This window comes from Oncorhynchus mykiss, chromosome 9 (assembly GCF_057628025.1).
Source record: "Oncorhynchus mykiss isolate SJ-2025 chromosome 9, ASM5762802v1, whole genome shotgun sequence".
Taxonomy (NCBI): domain Eukaryota; kingdom Metazoa; phylum Chordata; class Actinopteri; order Salmoniformes; family Salmonidae; genus Oncorhynchus; species Oncorhynchus mykiss.
Genome location: NC_143030.1, coordinates 16,460,048 through 16,485,426, shown reverse-complemented (window position 1 = coordinate 16,485,426; position 25,379 = coordinate 16,460,048). Strand labels below are relative to the sequence as shown.

The 25,379-nt window shown below is 37.4% G+C and overlaps 2 protein-coding genes across 3 annotated transcripts; one reads left to right on the top strand and one right to left on the bottom strand.

Annotated features, from left to right (window-relative positions):
- The first annotated feature begins 3,685 nt into the window (after nt 1-3,685).
- LOC149980787 (butyrophilin subfamily 2 member A1-like) lies at nt 3,686-12,934 on the top strand. Its single transcript, XM_090183613.1, has 11 exons — nt 3,686-3,790; nt 6,534-6,613; nt 7,036-7,374; nt 7,520-7,817; nt 8,409-8,528; nt 8,728-8,754; nt 8,945-8,980; nt 9,088-9,135; nt 9,231-9,257; nt 11,236-11,262; nt 11,551-12,934. The coding sequence occupies exons 4-11, from the start codon at nt 7,724-7,726 to the stop codon at nt 12,354-12,356; spliced, it is 1,185 nt and encodes a 394-aa protein (XP_090039739.1). The 5' UTR covers nt 3,686-3,790; nt 6,534-6,613; nt 7,036-7,374; nt 7,520-7,723; the 3' UTR covers nt 12,357-12,934.
- A 244-nt stretch (nt 12,935-13,178) lies between these two features.
- On the bottom strand, nt 13,179-23,925 carry LOC149980786 (butyrophilin subfamily 1 member A1-like). 2 transcript variants are annotated; one of them, XM_090183626.1, is made up of 8 exons: nt 23,800-23,925; nt 22,045-22,125; nt 21,644-21,799; nt 21,292-21,339; nt 17,285-17,317; nt 16,173-16,205; nt 15,350-15,367; nt 13,179-14,231 (listed from the first exon to the last, which is right to left on the bottom strand). In XM_090183626.1, the coding sequence occupies exons 2-8, from the start codon at nt 22,112-22,114 to the stop codon at nt 13,678-13,680; spliced, it is 912 nt and encodes a 303-aa protein (XP_090039752.1). In that variant the 5' UTR covers nt 22,115-22,125; nt 23,800-23,925; the 3' UTR covers nt 13,179-13,677. The 2 variants fall into 2 exon arrangements, with proteins under 2 accessions (XP_090039752.1, XP_090039753.1); XM_090183627.1 differs by lacking the exon at nt 16,173-16,205.
- Nucleotides 23,926-25,379: the final 1,454 nt, after the last annotated feature.

Sequence of the window (25,379 nt, the reverse complement as noted above, 5' to 3'; positions counted from 1 at the left end):
ATGTTCTACTTTCCAGCTACCCAGATAAACAAATAAACTTCAGTTGCTAGAATCCTGACTAGAACCAAAACATTTGATCATATTACTCCAGTGCTAGCCTCCCTACACTGGCTTCCTGTTAAGGCAAGGGCTGATTTCAAGGTTTTACTGCTAACCTACAAAGCATTACATAGGCTTGCTCCTACCTATCTCTCTGATTTGGTCCTGCCGTACATACCTAGACGTACGCTACGGTCACAAGACGCTGGCCTCCTAATTGTCCCTAGAATTTCTAAGCAAACAGCTGGGCCTTCTCCTATAGAGCTCCATTTTTATGGAATGGTCTGCCTACCCATGTGAGAGACTCAGACTCGGTCCCAACCTTTAAGTCTTTACTGAAGACTAATCTCTTTAGTGGGTCATATGATTGACGGTAGTCTGGCCCAGGAGTGTGTAGGTGAACGAAAAGGCTCTGGAGCAACGAACCGCCCTTGCTGTCTCTGCCTTGCCGGTTCCCCTCTCTCCACTGGGATTCTCTGCCTCTAACCCTATTACAGGGGCTGAGTCACTGGCTTACTGGTGCTCTTTCATGCCGTCCCTAGGAGGGGTGCATCACTTGAGTGGGTTAAGTCACTGACGTCATCTTCCTGTCTGGGTTGGCGCCCCCCTTGGGTGGTGCCGTGGCGGAGATCTTTGTGGGCTATTCTCGGCCCTGTCTCAGGATGGTAAATTGGTGGTTGAAGATATCCCTCTAGTGGTGTGGGGGCTGTGCTTTGGCAAAGTGGGTGAGGTTATATCCTTCCTGTTTGGCCCTGTCCGGGGGTATCATCGGATGGGGCCACAGTGTCTCCTGACCCCTCCTGTCTCAGCCTCCAGTATTTATGCTGCAGTAGTTTGTGTCGGGGGGCTAGGGTCAGTTTGTTATATCTGGAGTACTTCTCCTGTCTTATCCGGTGTCCTGTGTGAATTTAAGTAGGCTCTCTCTATCTTTTTCTCTTTCGGAGGACCTGAGCCCTAGGACCATGCCTCAGGACTACCTGGCATGATGACTCCTTGAGGTCCCTAGTCCACCTGGCCGTGCTGCTGCTCCAGTTCCAACTGTTCTGCCTGCGGATAGGGAACCCTGACCTGTTCACCGGACGTGCTACCTGTCCCAGACCTGCTGTTTTCAACTCTCTAGAGACAGCTGGAGCGGTAGAAATACTCTTAATGATCAACTATGAAAAGCCTACTGACATATACGCCTGAGGTGCTGACTTGCTGCACCCTCAACAACTACTGTGATTATTATTATTTGACCATTTTGGTAATTTATAAACATTTGAACATCTTGGCCATGTTCTGTTATAATCTCCACCCAGCACAGCCAGAACAGGATTGGCCAGCCCTAATAGCCTGGTTCCTCTCTAGGTTTCTTCCTAGGTTTTGGCCTTTCTAGGGAGTTTTTCCTGGCCACTGTGCTTCTACACCTGCATTGCTTGCTGTTTTGGGTTTTAGACTGGGTTTCTGTACAGCACTTTGAGATATCAGCTGACGTAAGAAGGGCTATATAAATAAATGTGATTTGATTTGATATGTTCTGCAGTGTTCTGCAGTGTCATCTAAAAATGTTGCTGTACATTGATGTCTAGAAAATTAGGCTTTAGGAAATTCCGACATGTGTAAACCCTGTAGCTCTACTCAAGTATGTGGGGATACTGCAGTGACGTCTAAAATGCTTGAAATGAATTAGCGAGAGTGCTGTCCTTTTCACCACCATAGATAGTAGGCTACTTGGCTGCTATGTTGTGTTTGACACTTTTTTTCTCAACGTGTTCCAGCCCGGATAACCCCCCCAACCTCTCATGCTCACTATATGTTCCGGCATCTCCCGATTTACACATTAAGCACCTGGTATCAGTCTACTCAGTGACACTCGCAGAACACAACCTTGTAGAGTTTACACAAATATTAGCATCTTAGCTCTTATTGCAGGACTTTGACTATAAAGCCTATTATGCGTATTCAACATACATCTTGGACTGTACAGTCTAAGCTAGAGATTGTGCACTCATGACATGGGGTATCAGCCTACTCAGAGAACACAACTTTGTAGAGTTTACAGAAATATTTTTGTATTATTTTGGCTGTGAATTGCATTAGCAAAAAGATTAGTCCTTTCTTTTTAACAAAATACAATTTACCTCTTGGCTGTCTATTATATCACAGGGTCTCCCCGTCAACCCCACCTCATAAGATTGCCTGATGAAAACACTTATTTTATTGATGTAGAATAGACATGAGATTTGAAATTAGTATTTGGTTTAATTTTGCATAAGGATGTAACTCAGTTGTCCTGATACGAGAATCCTATTCTTGTTAGAGACAAGGAATATTACTCAGACTCAGAAGTTACTTATTAACAGTATGAGTAACATGGTGATTAACAGTCATTTGTTGTAATCTTGTTTTATCATCTTTTGTACACTTTTGTGTTTGAATGTGGACCTGAAACCAAAACCTTGGTGCTACCTACTGAGACTAGAATCTAACATAAAAAAAATGTCAACAAGAATCAACCTCAGTGATCTCATTTACACTGAACTACTTGACTGTAATGCCAAATATCAGGGTTAATGTGTAACTCAGTCTTTAGACTGAATCAGCCTCCAGAGGGAGCCTCTTGGCCGTTCATTCTAGAATATGAGTATAGTATGAGATCTCTGGGATACCAGACTACAGGCTAGGTTACTCATTACATAGGGGTAATTAATGGAGCAAATTGGATAGGCCTTTGACCTCCTCTCTCTTACCTATAAAGTACCCAGTGGTGTAAAAATACTTGAAAGTACTACTTAAGTAGTTTTTGTGGGTATCTGTACTTTACTATTGCTATTTTTGACAACTTTTACTTCATTACTTTCCTGAGGAAAATTATGTACTTTTTACTCCATACATTTTACCTGGCATCCAAAAGTACTTGTTACATTTTGAATGCTTAGCAGGACAGGAGGACCAGGAAACTGGTCTAATTCACACGCTTATCAAGAGAACATCCCTGGTCATCCCTACTGCCTCTGATCTGGAAGATTCACAAAAGACATGCTTTGTGTGTAAATGATGTCTGAGTGTTGAAGGATGCCACTGGATATCCGGAAATGTAATAAAATAAAAAATGGTGCTGTCTGGTTTGCTTAATATAAGGAATTTGTAATGATTAATTATTTTACTTTTGATTCTAAAATATAATTTACCAATTACATTTACTTTTGATAAGGAAGTATAATTTAGAAATTACATTTACTTTAGATACTGAAGTATATTTACAACAAACTTTTCAACTTTTATTCAAGTTTTTACTGGTGACTTTGGGTACTTTCCCCATTACAGTGGCACTATGCAAATCTGTTTAGATCTGTTTAGTCATGACTGCACTCACCTTCACTCTTCAGACTCCTCCAGAGGGAGCCTCTAAACCACATATTTGGAAGTTAAGTTATGCGAAAGGTAACTTAATATACAAGTTGGTGTTTATTATGGTCTATGCAGAGTAAATAAAGACATTCTAACTTTAAAACCCATCTGCTTGAACCTTAGTTTCTTCAAACCATTTCACACTTTTGTTGGATTCGATTTAACCTTGTTGTTTTCTATGATTCCCCATTTCAGCTCAACGTTGGAAGCTCCAGACACATTTATTGCTCACGGATATCCAAAGTCTATTGATGGTTAAACATTAATCTTTGCAATAAAATGTTCTACGGAGAAAAGGAAAGAGTTTAACTTATCTTCAACAGACTCTCCATTTTAAACTTGCTGTGGCCGTGTTCAGGTAACAATTTCTATCCATTCATTTATAAATGCATATGATGAGTTTCATTCCATAATGCTATATATCCATTTTCAGAAATGATAGTAAATTCGCGTTTATTGTTTCAAGAAATTGATGTGAGAGATTGATTTGTGGTGTTTTTTCACTATTTAGTCATGCCCTGGAGTTGTTCAATGACAGACATACATGTGTTTAAAATCTATCACTTGATGGGTTACATTCCAGAGTCAAATAATCATTTTTTTAAAATTGGTACAAAATGCTATATATCCTCCTCACTCTCAGGGAACAAATTATACATTTGTGACATCATAAATAAATAGTATTCAATAGAGTAATATGAGATCTGTACTGTATGTAAAACATTTAGATTTGACATTTTAGTCATTTAGCAGATGCTCTTACCCAGAGTGACTTACAGTAAGTGCAATCATCTTAACCACATATCACAGTCAAATATACAGGATACAAACATTCCACCTCAGCTAAACAATGCATATACAGCATTCTACAACACAAATAAATACAAAAATATTGTAGATATGGAAATAATAGATTTAGAGATGGTAATCTTGTCATCTGCTCAAAAGGTATTTTTATACCTTCTAATACATTCAACCATTTTTGTATTCACCACATCCTTGTTTTGGTCTGTAATACATTGCTTCTTCTTCTTTGGTGAGGTTTAACGGTGGTTGGCATCCAATATATGTTGCATTACCACCACCAGCTAGACTATAATGGATATACAGTGCATTCAGAAAGTACTCAGACCTGTCACGTCAACTCCCACTCCCGCTCCACCTCTCCGGCGCACAACGTTGCCGGTCTACTAACCACCGGTCCTGCCAACACATCTTTACACACACCTGGCAACCATCAGTATGCACACCGGCGTCTAATCATCACTCACACCTGGACTTCATCACACCCTTGATTACTTACCCATTATAAAGCACTCTTTTGTTATCAGTCATCGGGTGGTAGTGTATTTGTTTCTATGTCAGACGCTTCTCTTGCGTTGTACATTATTAGTGAACTCACTAACTGCATTTACTTTCTGACTCCTTGTGTCTATATTACAAGACCCCTTGACTTTGTCCACATTTTGTTACGTTTATACCTTATACTGAAATGGATTAAATGAATAAAAGGTCAATCTACACCAAATACCCAATAATGACAACACGAAAACAGGTTTTTAGAAATTCAATTGACTGGACATGATTTGGAAAGGCACACACTGTCACGATGGTCGTCTGGAGTAGACCAAAGCGCAGCGTGGTTAGAATACATACTTCTTTATTGAAGGAAGAACACTTAAACAAAACAACAAAACGATAAGACTACAGTGACTGCTAACGAATCACTGAGCTAACGTGCAACATAACATAGACAATAACCCACGAAATACCCAAAGAAGATGGCTGCCTAAATATGGTTCCCAATCAGAGACAACGATAAACACCTGCCTCTAATTGAGAACCAATCTAGGCAACCATAGACCTACAAAAACACCTCGATGGAAACAACCCCATCTACAAAACCCCTAGACAGTACAAAAACCCTAGATGAGACAAAAACACACATACCACCCTCGTCACACCCTGACCTAACCAAAATATATAAAGAAAACAAAGAATACTCAGGTCAGGGCGTGACGCACACCTGTCTATATAAGGTCCCACAATTAACAGTGCATGTCAGAGCATTAACCATGCCATGATGTCCCAAGAACACAGTGGCCTCCATCATTCTTAAATGGAAGAAGTTTGGAACCACTAAGACTCTTCCTAGAGCTGGCCACCCTGCGAAACTGAAACATCGGTGGATAAGGGCCTTGGTCAGGGAGGTGATCAAGAACCTCTTACAGAGCTCTAGAGTTCTTCTGTGGAGATGGGAGAACCTTCCAGAAGGACAACCATCTCTGCAGCACTCCACCAACCAGGCCTTTATGGTAGAGTGGCCAGACGGAAGCCACTCCTCAGTAAAAGACTCCTAAAGACTCATAGACCATGAGAAACAAGGTTCTCTGGTCTGATGAAACCAAGATTGGACAATATGGCCTGAATGCCAAGCGTCACGTCTGGTGGAAACATGGACCCATCCCTACAGTGAAACATGGTGATGGCAGCGTCATGCTGTGGGGATGTTTTTCAGTGGCAAGGACTAGGAGACTAGTCAGGATCGAGGAAAAGATTAACAGAGCAAAGTACAGATAAATCCTTAATGAAGATCTGCTCCAGAGTGCTCAGGACCTCAGACTGGGGCAAAGGTTCACATTCCAACAGGTAGCAATGCTTCCAATCAAACCTGACAGAAACTCCCCAAATAAATGTGTGCCATACTTGTATCGTCATACCCAAGAAGACTCAAGGATTTATTTGCTGCCAAAGGTGCTTCAACAAAGTACTGAGTAAAGGGTATGAATACTTATGTAAATGTGATATTTCCATTATTTTTTTTACATTTCCAAAAAATTCTAAAGAACAGTTTTTCCTTTGTCATTATGGGTATTGTGTGTAGATTGAGTAAATAAGTAATGTAAAACATTTTAGAAGAACGCTGTAACCTTTTCACACATGGATGTCAATTCATTTTAAATATCCTCCCCACAGAATGCTTTTTTTGTGATACCAAGTAAAATATTGGTATCTTTTGACTTTTTAATAGCTTAATATATATTTTTGTAGACTTAATGAACCATGTGATTAACAGGACCTGGTTTTATGTTCCATGTCAGGTGCATCATGGGACCTTTGATCCGGCAAGTCTGTTTGTTAACATTCCTCATCTTCTTTAATGCCTGTTCATCTGTTGCAGGTAATTAAGATTACAAGCAATGTTTTATCCATGTAAACGTTTACCTACAACTTAAATATAATAAACACATTTAAATGTGTCAGTGGTTTTGTTTGAGATTGCAGAGTGATCTACAAATCACTTTGCATCTTATTAAACAACAGTTTATTATTATATGTAAATGCATCACCAATTTGATGCTCTTGAACGTTATTATCATGTTGTATTCAGTAGGTCTTACTAATAAGTTAGCCTATTGATAAAAAATATAGATGTCTACTTCTTTGGTATTAGTAGTACGCTGTATACATTAGTTTGATAGTCACCTATGTTAAAAGCAAACTTTGTGTAAATGTCTTGATAAGTTATTGCCCGATATGAGCCGCTCTTATGTTTTTGTCCGTCAGACTGATATTGCAACACTTTCTCGTCTCTCCCTCCAGATAAGCAGCTTGTTGTCCCTCCTGACCCTGTAGTTACCTCTGCTGGTCATGATGTCATCCTTCCTTGTCATCTCTCTCCTCAAACCAGTGCTGTTAACATGGATATCAGGTGGTTTAAGGAAGGAGAATTCGCTAGCCCCCTGTACCTGTATGATGGTGGAAAGGTAACAGAGGGGAAAGGCTATGAGGGAAGAGTGAGTGTGTTCACTCAGGAGTTGGAGAAAGGCAATATGTCACTGCTGCTGAATAATGTCATGGCTTCTGAAAGGGGAATCTACAAATGCCAAGCCAGCTACATGGACTGGATTCAGGAACTGCCTGTTGTGCTACAGGTTAAACGTACGTAAATATGAACTTACTCAGGCAGAGGATCATTTTAATCCATTCCTGTCTAGTGCAGAATCATCAAAGCAGATCAACAGAATGTAGAGTATTTTAGATTTCACAATAGGGTAAAACTATTCTTTCACCTGTTTCTTTACAGAGCAGGGCAGTGTCCCCAGGATCTCCATGAGGAAGCACCACAGAGTGTTCATCCAGCTCAGCTGTAGCTCAGAGAACTGGTACCCAGAGCCTAACATGTTGTGGACAGACAGCAGTGGGAAGGAGATCACCTCAGCAGAGACAGAGAGACCCAGAGAGACCCAAACAGAAGGAGGGGGGCGTCCTGTACTCTATAACCAGTCACATGAGAATAGGGATGGACCAACTGGAGGGGGTCACATGTGTGGTGATTTCACAGTACCAGGGAACCAAGATGGAGTCTAAACTGCAGATGACTGGTGAGTTTAGGAACTGGAATATACTGTAGACCAGGAATTGACAACTGGCAGCCCCCCTTGTGTTGGACCAATTTGACCACCTCCAAAAAATCTAAATTTACTGTTTAGAGATAGAATAATAAAATACTGGAGGTGAAATTTATAAACTTGGTTGTGCATCAGCAGTCACTCAATTATCCCATGTCATCTATTTTATTATTTATTTGTAAATTAGTCTAGTAACCAGCTATCTAAACATGTAGTAAGCATAGTTGAATTATTGATTGGCGTGGGGCCTATTGATCATAAAAAAACTGCAAACATTTGCCTCCACCTTATGGCAAAATGATCAGTTCTGTTTCTTTGTGGCCCCCACCCTCATCACAGTTGCACACCCCTGCTGTAGACCAATGCCTTTAACAAGTGGTCTAGGGGATGTTAATAATGTGTAAAGTTCAGACTCAAGGTACGGCTTATATAAGACAAAGATTAGGTTGGAGTGTGATTAGGTAACATTTGGAAAAATGTGGAATGTTGAACCTTATATAATTTGCAGGACTAATGTATTGCAATGGTAATCAAATCTAATCTTTAACCCTGCTTGTGTTACAGAGGAATTCTACATGAGCAGTCTGCCTGACAGGGTGTATATCTCTGCATTTATGATTCCTGTGTTTCTGGGACTGCTGTGTATTACTGCATCTGTGCTCTCCTTAATCCATCAGAGAAGAGGTCGGTCTTACTTGTTGTTAAAATATGATATCAGGTTATAATTATAGATCACCATGTTTATTAGTAGGTTCTATGATTCAACATTGTTGTAGGCCATTTCAGATGTTATTGGAATTAAATTCCATATACTTTCATTATTGCATGCAATACTGTTGTGCAAGTACTTTGTGCAATGATGACATTATATTTTCACCTCCAGTTGTTCGAGAAAAACTGAAGCCTTTGGGTAAGAACCGATACTGGAAGATGCATTAACTGAGTTTTGTAACACTTTTGAAAACACTAACATCTCAAGTTTCATTCTTTATAAATAAATAAAAAGCAATTGTCAAAAAGGAATTAAAATATCAAGTAATATGCTGTATATAGAACTAATTTACAAATATATATTAATATTATTATTGTTTTTACAATAGATGATATGAATACAAAATTAAAAGCTATGGATCAAGGTATGCAATATTTATATTACCTATATACAGTATTTCCTTAAAATGAATCATTTAAAACTGTTTTAATTCAAACCAAAATAACAACTTTCCTCCACTGTATATTACAGAGCTCATCAAAAAGACAGAGGAACTCACTTATAAGGATAAGTTAATGGGTACGTATTATGTGTTTTACAGTTGATGGACCATTATTTTTTTCACAAGTATTAAAAGTGAATTGATACAGAAACATGATTTTGTATTTTCACAGGAATTACTGAAACAATCCCAGACTCTGGTAACTATCGGCTACTTTCACATTAACGCTGCACAAACTTAAAGTGATTTGTCATCTAAGCATATAATCCATGCAGTTTCTTTTTCATATATACAGTGTGGTACCGAATTATTGACACCCTTGATAAAGATGAGCAACAATGACTGGATAAAATAAATAATTCAGATACTGAGCTATGTTTTATGTTCAAATAAATTGGAAATTATATTATTTTATACTAATACAATTGCTCAGAGAAAGAGATTTTGAGCTATTGGACTTGTTAATGTGTGGAGGTTAAATATTTTTAAGAATATTTTTGCGTTCCATGCGCCACCGTTCCAGCTGCACGTGGGAGGGTTGATTCCCAATTGGGAACCAGTATCGTAAACAGGTTAAGAACTACTCTTTTTTTTCAAAAATGTAGATGTCAAAATTATTTACACTCCTTTTTTCAATATGTTTCAATACCTAAACCTTGCGAAGATTATGACACTGAGACTATTTCTAAAATGTTTTTTTTGAGTTGGAAAACACATTGGGAGGGATTTCCATACAGAAACCTTCCAGATATTTGATATAGTTCGTCTGGACTTCCCTCTTCAATTCAAACCATAGGTTTTCAATGGGTTTCAAGTCCGGAGACTGACATTGTCGTGTGCTTGGGTTCATTGTCTTGCTGAAAGGTCCACTTGCGGCCGAGTGTCAGCCTTCTGGCAGAGGCAACCAGGTTTCTGGCTAAAATGTCCTGGTTCTTGATAAATTTCATGATGCCGTTGCACCTTAACTTGGGCCCGAAGACCATTGGAACAAAATAACCCCATAACATCAATAATCCACCATATTTTATAGTAGTTATGGGGTTATTTTCTGATCATGAATTCTCATTTCGTCACCAAACCCACCACAGGTGTACGTGGCCATATAGCTCTATTTTCATGGAATCTGAACAAAGCACTGGTTCCAATCCAAATGTCAATGTAGTTTAGAAAACTACAGGCTTTTACAATTCATGGATGAAAATCGAGCTCTTTGGCCAAATGTACAAGTGGTGAGTTTGGTGTCGAAATGAGAATGTGTGAGCAGAAAATATTACTTCTTAGCGGGGTCTGCAATTATTGACACCCTTGATAGTGATGAGCAATAAAAACTGTATACAACACAACTCAGTATTTGAAATGTTTATAGAATTGAAAAAGTAATTATTATTATTTATTGTCAAAAAGGTAGGGGTCAAAATTATTGACAATTATTATTGACATCCATAAAGATTCTTATGAATAAAGTAGTAAAATGTTTAGTATTCGGTCCCATATTCCTAGAACGCAATGACTACATCAAGCTTGTGACTCTACAAACTTGTTGGATACATTTTCAATTAGTTTGGTTATATTTCAGATTATTTTGTGCCCAATAGATATTTATGGTAAATAATGTCTTGTGTCATTTTGGAGTCACTTTTATTACAAATAAGAATAAAATGTGCTTCTATACACTTCTACATGCTACCATGATTAGGGAATATCCTGAATGAATTGTTAATAATGATGAGTAAGAAAGTTACAGAGGGTCACATATATCCTAAAGACATGCTAATGTTAGCATGTCTTGGGGGTAATGTTCTCACCCATCATTATTCATAATTGTATCAGGATTATCCGTAATCCTGGTAGCATCCACATTAATGTAAAAGTGTATAGAAGCACAATGTATTCTTATAAAAGTGACTCCAAAATGTTTCAATTCATTTTTTAGTATTCATTTCTATTGGGCACATAATGATCTGAAACACAACCAAAACTATGTTTTTAGAAATATTTTCTATTCTTATTTACAATAAAGGTGTATCCACAATGACTCTCATAACCTCATTGTCATTATATCATTTCAAATCCAAAGGGTTGGATTACAGAGCTAAAACAACCAAAAATGTGTCACTGTCCCAATACTTTTGTATACATATATACTTACATCAATTCCTTTTGTTGTCCCTTCATAGTTTGGAGCTTGATGGTTGATCATGCAGGTAATTATGAACACTTTTATATTTAAAATGTGTGTCATGAAGTTTGACGCTAATATAATGTGCAGGCACACACATCTATATCATTTTTGTTTCAATTTGACATATGATCACATTTCCTACCACAAATAAGATTATATTGTGTTGTTTTTTTCAATAATCATGTTAATTCATTATGGAACAAATATAACATTTTGAAATATACTAATGTTATTGGATTCATATTTTGTGTGAAATGTATCGGAATTCTTTTTAACATTGAAAAAAAAAATAACACAAAAATATTTTCAGTGGATGTGACTTTCGATCCTGACACTGCACATCTCAGACTATCTTTATTTGATGATAACAAATCTCTCAGATTTGGAGAATTAAATGAAAAAAAGGATTGTGAGAATTTCAAAGATAAATGCAAAGGAAGCAGCAGCATGAAGTTTGAAGAAGAACACAAAGAAGAAGACACAGAGCGTTTTGGAGGAAAACCTACAGAAAATAGTATGTTAAATGTTTCAGGAAAAGACAAAGACAAGAGAACTGGATTATTTAACTGGATGATGAAAAAAGGACAAAACAACGAAGGTACTCTGAAGGTTGAGGAAGTACGCAAAGACGAGGCCACTGAGAATTTAGAAGAAAAATGCAAAGGAACTAAAATTAGGTTTAATCAAAATTCGTGTGTCTTGGGAATGGAAGGATATGACAAAGGTACACATTACTGGGAGGTTGACCTGGGGAAGAAGAGCCAGTGGAGTGTTGGGATCGCTCAGGACACAGAGAAGAGAGACAACATCCAAATGTATCCAGATACTGGCTTCTGGAGCATATGTTACAAAGATGGAGAACTGAAAACAGTTGAACCGTCTTCCACTTTCCTTCCCATTGAACTGACACCTGAGAAGCTGGGAGTTTTCATGGACTATGAAGGGGGACAGATAACATTTTTCAACGTGGAGAAAAAATGCCACATACACTCCTTCTATGGCAAGTTTACTAAGAAACTCTATCCATTCTTTGGTCCTTTGATTGATTGTAAAGAGGAACTCAAAATCTCACCTGTGGTAAAAAGAGACAAACCCTCAACCTCCAAGAACTGTTAGTGTAAATAATGGAAGATGACAAAGTCAGTGAAAACAGAAAGGTATTTAGAACCCAAAGTATATTATAGACACTTAAATTTAAGATGAAAATGTAAATCCTAAAATGTTGTTTAGCATGAAAAGTTCAAGCCGGTGCGCCTGGTACCTTCTACCATACCCCGTTCAAATACACCTCAGTCTTTTGTCTTGCCCATTCACCATCTGAATGGAACACATACACAATCCATGTCTTAATTGTCTTAGGTTAAAGAAGGATTTTTAAGCATTGTCTCCCACTTTTATCTAAACTGGTATAACAGGTGACATCAATAAGGGATTATAGCTTCACCTGGATTCACCTGGTCAGTCTATGTCATGGAAAGAGCAGGTGTTCTTAATGTTTTGTACACTGTGTTAATCTATTTAAATGTAAAGTCTTAGTTGTTTTAATTACAATATGTATGACAATATAGAATAATTGACTCACTCACTGTAATTATGTGTAATATTCTGTTTAAAAGCTTTTCACTCACATTTTTACAAAATCTGTAAAAATGTAAACAGTTTTGTGACAATAATAAAAGGCATTTTAATAAAAATGTGTCATGAAAAGTCCTTGTATGTTAGCGGATATTGGTTTAAAGGCCCAAAGGCCTCATTTGCTAAGTATTATTTGTTTTTACATTTATTAAAATGTGTGTTCATCACAAAAAAAACATGTTTAATTTATAAATCCAAAAATGTATTGCAGAATTTATGTAAATTCCATACTTTCATTTCAAGTTCACGATTTATAAATCACAGGTTCCTGTAGATGTTATATGTACAATTTACAATCAAATCTGTGGGTGCAAACATTTTATTAATGAGGTCCCAGAATAGCAGTCTTTACGAAGGCCACTGTTGCTTGTGCTGACCAATGGCTGATTACAAACCTTCCTAATCTAACAAACTGATACACATACAAGTCTTAAAAGCAATATTTTGTTTTTCACAAATCAATACAGTGTACAGTATATATGTGTATGAAAGGAGGCATAACATTACCTGTGCATTATGCATGATTTCTCTTCTAATATCCGTGTGGTTTGAGAAAAATACAACTGAAATAGCTGTTTTACGTTCAACAAAGTTGAAGAATATAAAGTAAATTTGAGGAAAAAAATATCATACATTTTCAACAATTTCAAGCATATGCCTAAATATTACTGAAGTGACAATTATTCACATTCAATATATATATTGACCATTATTACTGTAAGACCACTCAGCCAAGTTAAGCTTTCTATCACAATAAAGTATCCTACTGACAGGTGTAGAGGGGATCCTTTCATGTTTTACATTATTTCCAGTTTTTAGTTGAAATTGACAAAATTGTGATGGGCTGTTTTTCATACTTCCAGGGTGAGAAAAGTGGGCGGACATCATCCTCATAACTTGGTCCATTTGTAAATGAGTATATTAGTGAGCTGTCTTCTGCATTGTAGAAAGTCACCTTCCTTTCCTGATAATCCACATAGATACCCACTCGGTGTGGAATTATTTCTTTAAGGACATCATCACCCATGAATGTTTTAAGGTTTTCGCCATTGGAGATCCTGACTACCCAGAAGCCATTGTCAGGGCTGAGAACCAACTGTCCTTTCCTGTTAGCTGTTGCGCTAGTTACACCAAGTACCCAGTCCTTGTTCTCCTTTACACACACCTCCCAGTAGGCCCTCATAGCACGGCCCATACTGCCCAACACGTAGGGGTCTTCATCAAAATGCTTGTCAATGTCATTCTTGTCAATCTCTGTCTGTGGTTCTCCTTTTTGTGTCACCCACTCCACAACTTTCCCATTGTGTGATATCTTCAGCTGAGAGTGAGCTGTTTTTCCATCTAGAATAACATCCACTGATAATAACAAAAAAAAGAGTCAACCAATTATGTCATATTTGGTAAGACTTCATTTTAAGGTACACATATTAGCAACTGATTTGTGGTTCATAAGTGTGTATATGAGTAGCTAATAAGGCCCGGAGTATGTCTTACTAGCCATATAGTAGGCCTTAATCCAGTGTTTTCTTATTCAAACATTATACCTTTAAAGGGGCAGTGCAGTCAAAAACGTGATTCTCCTGTTTTGTTAATAATATTTCCACACTATGAAGTCAAAATAAGACTCTGAAATTGCGAAAATTATGATAATGCCATTTTAGTGTAAGAGCTTGGAATTTCAGCCAGTTCAGGTAGGATGGAGTTTTTGTCCTACAGCATGACATCACGATCTGTTCTGATTCTTATCTTTAATTTGCATAATGTATCCTCCTACTTTGAAGGGGCTAGCGAGGTAGGCTCTGAGTCTAGACGATCCTATCCACCAATCAACGCTGTTTATGTAAATATATTTACATTTGTATCATCATCATCAGGCTGAGCATTTATTTGGCAAAATGAGTATCAGGGAAATACATGTATATACATTTATACACACCGTTATTTTCATGAAATAAACACATTTACCAGATATACAGTGATGATTTGAAAATAAAAATAAAAACTGCACTCTTAAAGAGCAAGTTAGATGAGATACAGATTGCTAGGAAGCTGTCTCAACATGGGACTAATAAGGGCATGGCAGCTTAAAATGTCTTTCCACATGCTAACCTCTCATCATTACCAATAACAGGGGAGGTTAGCATGTCTTGGAGGTATGATCTTTGACCCTCTGTAACTTTCTCACTCAACATTATTCACAATTCATTCAGGATTTTCCCTAATGGTAGCATCCACATTCATGTAGATATGTTTCAATTCATATTTGATTGTTATTTGTCATAAAAGTGACTCCAAAATGAGAAAATACATAATTTACCATTAATTTATATTGTGCACAACATCATTTTGGTTGAAGATCTGATAATATTCAGTGTAAATCCTTTGCAAAAATAGAGAAAATCAGAACAGGAAATACTTTTTCACAGCAGGGTTGAATATTTAGACATAGAAAGAATATGATTAAAGCTGATTACCTTCATGTGAGCGCGCCTCTAGAAAAGAAAAGGAAACAGACAGGTTTAACATGTTTCAGTCTTATTATAGTACTATGATTTGTTAACCCTATCAGTCCCAAGGCCGCAGCAAAAATCATAATTTTCCTTTATCTGACTTTCATTTATCTTCATGTCCAACACTTCTATTTAGTCTCACGATTAAGTGTTTTACCATTTCCTTTTCATGACAACCAGGGCTACAAATAGAACACAAAACAAGTTGACATAAACAGTTGCACTCATGAGTTGTATTGACAAATGTCAATAATAAAAAAAAGGTCAGCCAAAACAACAACCTGATAAAATAAATGTATATGAATGCTGTATGTACAGAAATGGTTTGCTCACAAGGAAATGGATATCCAACTAGTCAGTGACAACTGTGTAGAGTTTGAAGTTTGTGACAGAAACTATGTGAGCTTATTACAGTGTTATAGACACTATGTCCTGGGATTTCCTATGATGTTCACTGTAGAACAACCCTTTACCTTCTAACAATTATTGTGTAGCTTGTGAGGTCATAGAGCAAAACATGTTACATGTGCATGTTTGTGAGAGTCTCAGATTTTCAACCCTGGCCCCGGGCCCCTTCGGGACCTGCCCTTGTCTCATCAACACTGCTCTAGCTCAGCCCCCGTTAATCACACAGACTAATGGTTGGTATTTACAGATGTGGAAGAAACAATCAAGGAGTTTAAAAGGGGTTAGAAGTCCAAAATGTGTCAGTGATATGGTGGGACTCATTGGGTTAAGTTAATGTATGTATCGTAAATACAATGGTTAATACTGATTAGCACATTACCATTATGTGGGAGGTCCAAATTCGTATTCGTATCTGGAAAAAATTCGATACAATTAGAACACAATAAAAATACATTAGAAAAGTAATACATCTCACAATTCACTCTTATTCTAGTACTGTTATTTATTTTGTAAACTGTACTTGAAACAGATTCATTTCTGGTTGACTGTTGCTTATTCAAGATGTTCTTCATTGAAGTGTCCTGTGACAAAATGATTATTTCCTATTGATATCAGCATGGTTAAGTAACCTTCATTTAGCCTCATCTTTTATTGAAACTGCCTTAGGCATCTTGGGATGGGGAGAGATATTTGTGTCTGTAATGGCAGTATATCCATCCATGTGACCAACTGAAAATATACAGTACCAGTCAAAAGTATGAACACATCTACTAATTCAAGGGTTTTTCTTTATTTGTACTATTTTCTACATGTAGTCAATTAGTGAAGACATCTAAACTATGAAATAACACATATGAAATCATGTAGTAACCAAAAAAAGTGTTTTAAAAAATGAAAATATATTTGAATATTTGAGATTCTTCAAAGTAGCCACCCTTTGCCTTGATGACAGCTTTGCATACTTTTGCCATTTTCTCTCAACCAACTTCACCTGGAATACTTTTCCAACAGTCTTGAAGGAGTTCCAGTTTGCTCACAAGGAAATGGATATCCAACTAGTCAGTTACAACTGTGTGGAGTTTGAAGTTTGTGACAGAAACTATGTGAGCTTATTACAGTGTTATAGACACTATGTCCTGGGATTTCCTAGGATGTTCATTGTAGAACAACCCCTTATCTTCTAACAACTCTTATGTAGCTTGTGAGGTCATAGAGCAAAACATGTTACACGTGCATGTTTGTGAGAGTCTCAGATTTTCAACCCTGGCCCCGGGCCCCTTCAGGACCTGCCCTTGTCTCATCAACACTGCTCTAGCTCAGTCCCCGTTAATCACACAGACTAATGGTTGGTATTTACGGATGTGGAAGAAACAATCAAGGAGTTTAAAAGGGGTTAGAAGTCCAAAATGTGTCAGTGATATGGTGGGACTCATTGGGTTAAGTTAATTTATGTATCGTAAATACAATGGTTAATACTGATTAGCACATTACCATTATGTGGGAGGTCCAAATTCGTATTCGTATCTGGAAAAAATACAATACAATTAGAACATAATAAAAATACATTAGAAAAGTAATACATCTCACAATTCACTCTTATTCTAGTACTGTTATTTATTTTGTAAACTGTACTTGAAACAGATTCATTTCTGGTTGACTGTTGCTTATTCAAGATGTTCTTCATTGAAGTGTCCTGTGACAAAATGATTATTTCCTAATGATATCAGCATGGTTAAGTAACCTTCATTTAGCCTCATCTTTCATTGAAACTGCCTTAAGCATCTTGGGATGGGGAGAGATATTTTTGTCTGTAATGGCAGTATATCCATGTGACCAACTGAAAATATAGAGTACCGGTCAAAAGTTTGAACACACCTACTAATTCAAGGGTTTTTCTTTATTTGTACTAGTTTCTACATTGTAGAATAATAGTGAAGACATCTAAACTATGAAACAACACATATGGAATCATGTAGTAACCAAAAAAGTATTAAACAAATCAAAAGATATTGTATATTTGAGATTCTTCAAAGTAGCCACCCTTTGCCTTGATGACAGCTTTGCACACTTTTGCCATTCTCTCAACCAGCTTCACATGGAATTATTTTTCACCAGTCTTGAAGGAGTTCCTACATATTCTGAGCACTTGTTGGCTACTTTTTCTTCACTCTGCGGTCCATCTCATCCCTAACCATCTCAATCGATTGAGGTCAGGTGATTGTGGAGGCCAGGTAACTCCATCACTCCCCTTGGTCAAATAGTCCTTACACAGACTGGAGGTGTGTTTTGGGTCATTGTCCTGTTGAAAAACAAATGATAGTCCCAGAAAGTGCAAAATAGATGGGATGGCAATTCGCTGCAGAATGCTGTGGTAGCCATGCTGGTTAAGTGTACCTTGAATTCTAAATGAATCACCAGCAAAGCACCCCCACACCTCCTCCTCCTCCATGCTTCACGGTAGGAACCACACATGCGGAGATCATCCGTTCACCTACTCTGCATCTCATAAAGAAAGACATGCCGGTTGGAACCAAAAATCTATGTTCATTGCTCGTGTTTCTTGGCCCAAGCAAGTCTATTATTCTTATGGGTGTCCTTTAATAGTGATTTCTTTGCAGCAAATTGACCACGAAGGCCTGATTCACACAGTCTCCTCTGAACAGGTGATGTTTTGATGTGTCTGTTACTTGAACTCTGTGAGGCATTTATTTGGGCTGCGTGGCAGTTGTACTTAACTCAGTTATCCTCTGCAGCAGAGGTAACTCTGTGTCTTCCTTTCCTGTGGCAGTCTTCATGATAGACTGTTTTATGTTAGCGCCTGATGGTTTTTTGCAACTGCACTTGATGAAACTTTCAACGTTTTTGACTGACCTTCATGTCTTAAAGTAATGATGGACTGTCATTAGTCTTTGCTTATTTGAGCTGTTCTTGCCATAATATCGACTTGGTCTTTGACCAAATAGGGCTATCTTCTGTATACCACTCCTACCTTTCACAACTCAACTGATTGGCTCAAACGCAATAAGAAGAAAAAAAATCTACAAATTAACTTTTAACAAGGAGGCAATGTTGATTGAAATGCATTCATGAACTTGGTTGAGAGAATGCCAAGAGTGTGGAAAGCTGTCATCAAGGCAAAGGGTGGCTACTTTGACTAATCTCAAAAGTAAATTATACTGATTTATTTAACACTTTCTTGGTTACTACAGGATTCCAAATGTGTTATTTAATTGTGTTGATTTCTTCTCTATTATTCTACAATGTAGAAAATAGTAAACATAGAAAAACCCTTAAATGAGTTGATGTGTCCAAACTTTTGACTGGTACTGTATAACCAAACCACAAAAACATGTTTTTTATTTGAAGGTAAACATACACAGTACATCTTCTCACATCACATTTTTGTTGAATACTCAATTCTAAATTACTGAAGGGCAGTCCACTGTGCATTTATAATCTTTTACTGCATTGGGCTATATCAGGGTCACGCAGAGTCTTTCTTGGTAGTCTTAAACAAATCTACTTTGAATGAAAAGTATAAACCTCATATACAGTGCCTTGCGAAAGTATTCGGCCCCCTTGAACTTTGCGACCTTTTGCCACATTTCAGGCTTCAAACATAAAGATATAAAACTGTATTTTTTTGTGAAGAATCAACAAAAAGTGGGACACAATCATGAAGTGGAACGACATTTATTGGATATTTCAAACTTTTTTAACAAATCAAAAACTGAAAAATTGGGCGTGCAAAATTATTCAGCCCCCTTAAGTTAATACCTTGTAGCGCCACCTTTTGCTGCGATTACAGCTGTAAGTCGCTTGGGGAATGTCTCTATCAGTTTTGCACATCGAGAGACTGACATTTTTTCCCATTCCTCCTTGCAAAACAGCTCGAGTTCAGTGAGGTTGGATGGAGAGCATTTGTGAACAGCAGTTTTCAGTTGTTTCCACAGATTCTCGATTGGATTCAGGACTGGACTTTGACTTGGCCATTCTAACACCTGGATATGTTTATTTTTGAACCATTCCATTGTAGATTTTGCTTTATGTTTTGGATCATTGTCTTGTTGGAAGACAAATCTCCGTCCCAGTCTCAGGTCTTTTGCAGACTCCATCATGTTTTCTTCCAAAATGGTCCTGTATTTGGCTCCATCCATCTTCCCATCAATTTTAACCATCTTCCCTGTCCCTGCTGAAGAAAAGCAGGCCCAAACCATGATGCTGCCACCACCATGTTTGACAGTGGGGATGGTGTGTTCAGGGTGATGAGCTGTGTTGCTTTTACGCCAAACATAACGTTTTGCATTGTTGCCAAAAAGTTCAATTTTGGTTTCATCTGACCAGAGCACCTTCTTCCACATGTTTGGTGTGTCTCCCAGGTGGCTTGTGGCAAACTTTAAACTACACTTTTTATGGATATCTTTAAGAAATGGCTTTCTTCTTGCCACTCTTCCATAAAGGCCAGATTTGTGCAATATACGACTGATTGTTGTCCTATGGACAGAGTCTCCCACCTCAGCTGTAGATCTCTGCAGTTCATCCAGAGTGATCATGGGCCTCTTGGCTGCATCTCTGATCAGTCTTCTCCTTGTATGAGCTGAAAGTTTAGAGGGACGGCCAGGTCTTGGTAGATTTGCAGTGGTCTGATACTCCTTCCATTTCAATATTATCGCTTGCACAGTGCTCCTTGGGATGTTTAAAGCTTGGGAAATCTTTTTGTATCCAAATCCGGCTTTAAACTTCTTCACAACAGTATCTCGGACCTGCCTGGTGTGTTCCTTGTTCTTCATGATGCTCTCTGCGCTTTTGACGGACCTCTGAGACTATCACAGTGCAGGTGCATTTAAACGGAGACTTGATTACACACAGGTGGATTGTATTTATCATCATTAGTCATTTAGGTCAACATTGGATCATTCAGAGATCCTCACTGAACTTCTGGAGAGAGTTTGCTGCACTGAAAGTAAAGGGGCTGAATAATTTTGCACGCCCAATTTTTCAGTTTTTGAATTGTTAAAAAAGTTTGAAATATCCAATAAATGTCGTTCCACTTCATGATTGTGTCCCACTTGTTGTTGATTCTTCACAAAAAAATACAGTTTTATATCTTTATGTTTGAAGCCTGAAATGTGGCAAAAGGTCGCAAAGTTCAAGGGGGCCGAATACTTTCGCAAGGCACTGTACATGGTTATGGGCTTTTAAAAAAGAAGACCTGTACCATGGCAGATATAAAACTTAAATGTATTCAATTTTGGGTTTGCATTCCAATATTACACTTTATATACATCACAGAAGACTGAAATATAACTAAACCATTTGACATAGAAACACCAGATTTCGGTTTTTGTTATGAATGTTTATTCATTATGAAATTATAAAAAATATGAATAACATTCCACTCATGAGGCCAGTAGAGAGCGATTTGGTCATTTGACTGCAGGAAAGGGCTGCAGAAGCAACGTAACATTTTAGCCATACATTCAAAATTGGTCACTCACCGTCTCCTCCAATGACATTAAATCTTCCCAGCAGCTTTTGATTTGCATCTGTTAAAAATGACAACACATGTCATTTAAGTGTATCCTTTTCTAAAGTAATTTTTTTAAGATAAACTGGGAATTTTATATTTTTTACTAATATTATGATTGTCTGCTTGTTTCATATCTGCAAAAGAGTTGAAAAAGCTGTCAGTTTTAATTTAAGGGTATTTCCACTACTTTATAACCTCATAGTCTAAACATGCTGAAGATAATGAAAATTATGTTAAAAAGTAATGTGGTGGGATTCCCTGATTTAAGTGATAAATCTATTGTTTTAAAAAGTAATAAAGTATAATGAATTAAGCTTTACCTCCACAGCACTTATACCATACCAAGAAAACCACTCCCAGGATAATAATGATCCCAAATGTAACACATCCAGCAAACCACACAGTGCAATTCAAACCATACAGTGTACTGGTTGACTCGCAAGTTGATTGCCTCTCAGTCTCTGTTCCATCTGCAACTGCAATAGTTAATCAGAATTAGGTCTTGAACTCAACATTTAAATACGTGTCCTCTTTGTTAGAAAATAAACAATCTCTCAGCTGTTGATTAAAATAAGTGGTGTGGGACATGATATGTTGTTTTTTGATGTTGCTTTATGGTTCAAATGGAGACTGACAACCAACATTTGGACATGTGGTACCTAGATGAATGACTTAGTCTGCCCTCATAGCCCTTCCTTATACTTTACTATGAGCTTATTACCTGGAGCAGATGAACAGGCAAAAAAGATAAGGAATGTTACCAAACAGATATGCTGGATCAAAGGTCCCATGATGCACCTGCCTGGGAACATAAAAACATGACCTGCATCAAGATTATTAAACTAATGTTGTAAAATAATAAGTATGGATAGCATTCCTTTATTTTACAAATACTCTTTCAACAAAATCTTTGTCAACAAGTTTACTCAGATATACTTTTGTGCCAGTACTTCAATGCTTAATTTGAGCCAGAACCTGTCAGAAGAGGATCCGGCACCTCTCCATTTTGGACTGTTTTGTTTGGAACATAATTGGCCGGATCCAGTACCTATCGTGGCATGACAAATCATTTATAAATAAAAGCTATCGAATATCATTCGAGTTGCCTCCTCTTTAATATTCCTTTCGCCACAAATAACGTCATGTGAAAAAGTAGATTTTCAGACCGGGCCTAATATCATATGAGTTGATTTGGGTTGGGCCGGCCCGGGTTTATGGTTTTCGCAGCATTGTAACCATATATGTTTAAGACCAACGCGTGGTTGTGTGAGAAGCGCGCCAGTATCTCTCACATAACTGGAATGAGATTAACTTTCTATGAACTCTCTCCCTCTCTGCCCTGGTAGACATGAGCCTGCAACTCTCATTTCTCCAGCATTGCACTTCATCATTTATTTCCGTATAGAATCACAGCTGCGCGAAGGTTTCTGGGGGAACTGCAGTACCACAGCCTGGCAGTACACCTGATACATTGAAATACATTTGCCAAAGTTATATAATTACCTCTGGCTGTTCAGAAATAAATGAAATCATTCAGAATAGCCCACTACACAAAGAGAAGGCCTATAATTTAGCCACATAGGTTAAATAGTTTAATTTAGCCTAGTTGTGGATTGTAGCCCAATAATAAGGCATAGCCTACAGTCGGGAACGCATGGCAAATCGGTCAGTGAAAAAACAGCATGCAGACAAAACATTTCATATACAAATGAAAGAATACAGGTTGAAAAGCTACGACTCCTGATGAAAAGAGAAGACTCTATGCTGTAGGCCACCAAAATATTTGATCAACTTGAAAATATATTTTACAAAAGAAAGAGAGAGGGAGATAAGTTTTTGTGAACTGCGCATCATTGGGTGAGTCAGTGAATCTGGAAAGCATTTTTAGGACTATAATATCCTCATATTGTAGCCTACAACTATTGTAAGTTAAATTGCATTTAACTTTTATTTAACCTAGGTGTAGGCTATTGATGGATTCAAGACAAGGTCGTTTTTATTGATCTCAGTTTGTCAGTGTCAAAGTAACCTGCCATTTTGATCAGTTGTGCGATATTAAAAATGTGATTCTGACAAAGTCTCCGGTCAAGTAAAATGACGTAGAATTGCATGATATGCATTTTTAAAAGGCCAACATTTTCCCGGACCGTAGGTTACAAAAAATGTTCCCCATTTGTTCAATTTCTGTAAGTGCCTCTACTCTACTGCTCAATGCCACTACGAAAATGCGATGATATGCATGAAATGCTTTATGACAAAGGTGTTGTTTTCCCCTCATGCGTGCGGGTATCTCAGAACTCCCCAGTTCAGCCCCCTCTACCACTCACTTTTTGTGGTTCACTATGAACCAGAGTAATATACAATTAAACCATCAAGACATTTGAAAGCATTATTAAATGTAAGTTACATATCACATTATTTCGCAATAGATAAAGACACGCTTTTAGAAATGAATTAATTCACTAGAATCTCTTACCTGAATGCAGATAACAGAGTACGGAGCTATAACGGAGTTTCAGATATGAAATAAACGTTATTTTCTCCCCAGAGCTTCTTATAACAATGAGAGTAGTGTTTAACCACACCTACTGTGGACTTTGACGCTCAAAGGTTCAGAGGCTCCATCTAGAGGTTTCTTTCAGCAGTACACGTTAAAACAGGATTGGCCATACAACTGTAATTAAATGTTTAACAATGGCCCTCTTCACATTTAACAAATCATTTAATTACATAAAAATCGCAGATACTGAAAAGTTATGCTGAAAAAGTGCATTATTATAGCAAAAATTATGCCTTCAAGCTTCCACTAAAGAGATACAACTTCCACTTTGATTTTGGCTGAACTATGCCTCTTTTAACCTCCCCAAGAGCATAAAATCACTAGGTGTTGTTAAGTGTTGAACTAGGGTTGCTATAGCAACAAGAGGATCTACTTTATTTATTTATTTTTCTGTTGCTTGCCTCACTTAATAAACAAACGAAGAAATCTGTTCAACATTTAATACCATGTGTATGGCCTTATGGCCAAACAGATGCAGTACACTCTGACTGGCAAAGTAACACAATCACGTAAATGTCCAACATTTCGTCTTTGCTTATTTCATATGTCTGTTAACATGGAAGTACGCTAATCACTCAAGGAGAAGTAATTAGTGTTCAGTAATGCTTTCTATTGTCAGAAATGTAAGAGTTGTCATTTTAAATTATTCTTCCTCTTGCAAAACCTGTTAAATAATTTAAAAAATATATGTATTTAATTTATGCAAGCAGAATTTGGAATGTACTGTAATGAAACAGCAGGGAGCAGGTCTCGAACCCTCGACCTTCGAGCCCGAAGTCCGGAGCGCTATCTACTGTGCAGCAAAAGCATGTTCAAGCGGTAGAGTCGATTTCCACGCTTATAAACACAGGGTCGTTACAGTACATTGTCATCTGTAGATAAGATACACATTTCCTGTTCCTTTATTGATTATTTTGGTTTAGTGTTGCCTGTGATAGTTCTCAGAGCTTGAGGGGTTTATTAAATGCTAGATATGTACAGGCACAGACTGTTTGAACTAGCATGTCGGTAGAAATATCTCTAATAAAAATATGGGTCAATATATTGTGTCAAGTCTCTGGCTAACTAGCTTTCATTCTTGGTCATTGTAAAGATTATTATCTTCACAATGACCAAGATAGTATTTTTAATGTGATGGATGATTACCAAATGTGTCAAAACAACTACATACAACCAGTAGAAGGTAGTTGTTTCTCTCAATCCTAGTCATCAATAGATCAAACACAGGGTCGATAATGTACTACATCCAGATACCAAATAACATCTTGTATTTTTCACAAATAAACGCTTGTTTAACGTCACACACAAACTACTGAAATAATTTATGTATAAAATGTTTGTTTTTTTACCCTCATGTAAACTAGCCAAGTCAGTTAAGAACAAATTCTTATTTTCAATGATGTCCTAGGAACAGTGGGTTAACTGCCTTGTTCAGGGGCAGAAAAACAGATTTTTACCTGGACCTTGATCTCTCTTTTAACATATCAATACTGTTT

Excerpts from the sequence above, each read along its gene's own strand:
- LOC149980787 (XM_090183613.1), top strand. The coding sequence starts at position 7,724 with ATGAGAATAGGGATGGACCAACTGGAGGGGGTCACATGTGTGGTGATT. Across the intron at positions 8,755-8,944 it reads AGAAAAACTGAAGCCTTTGG|ATGATATGAATACAAAATTA; the intron begins GTAAGAACCGAT and ends TTTTTACAATAG. Across the intron at positions 11,263-11,550 it reads CTTGATGGTTGATCATGCAG|TGGATGTGACTTTCGATCCT; the intron begins GTAATTATGAAC and ends AAATATTTTCAG.
- LOC149980786 (XM_090183626.1), bottom strand. The coding sequence starts at position 22,114 with ATGGGACCTTTGATCCAGCATATCTGTTTGGTAACATTCCTTATCTTT. Across the intron at positions 21,340-21,643 it reads ATGGTATAAGTGCTGTGGAG|ATGCAAATCAAAAGCTGCTG; the intron begins GTAAAGCTTAAT and ends CATTTTTAACAG. Across the intron at positions 16,206-17,284 it reads TTTGGACCTCCCACATAATG|ATACGAATACGAATTTGGAC; the intron begins GTAATGTGCTAA and ends AATTTTTTCCAG.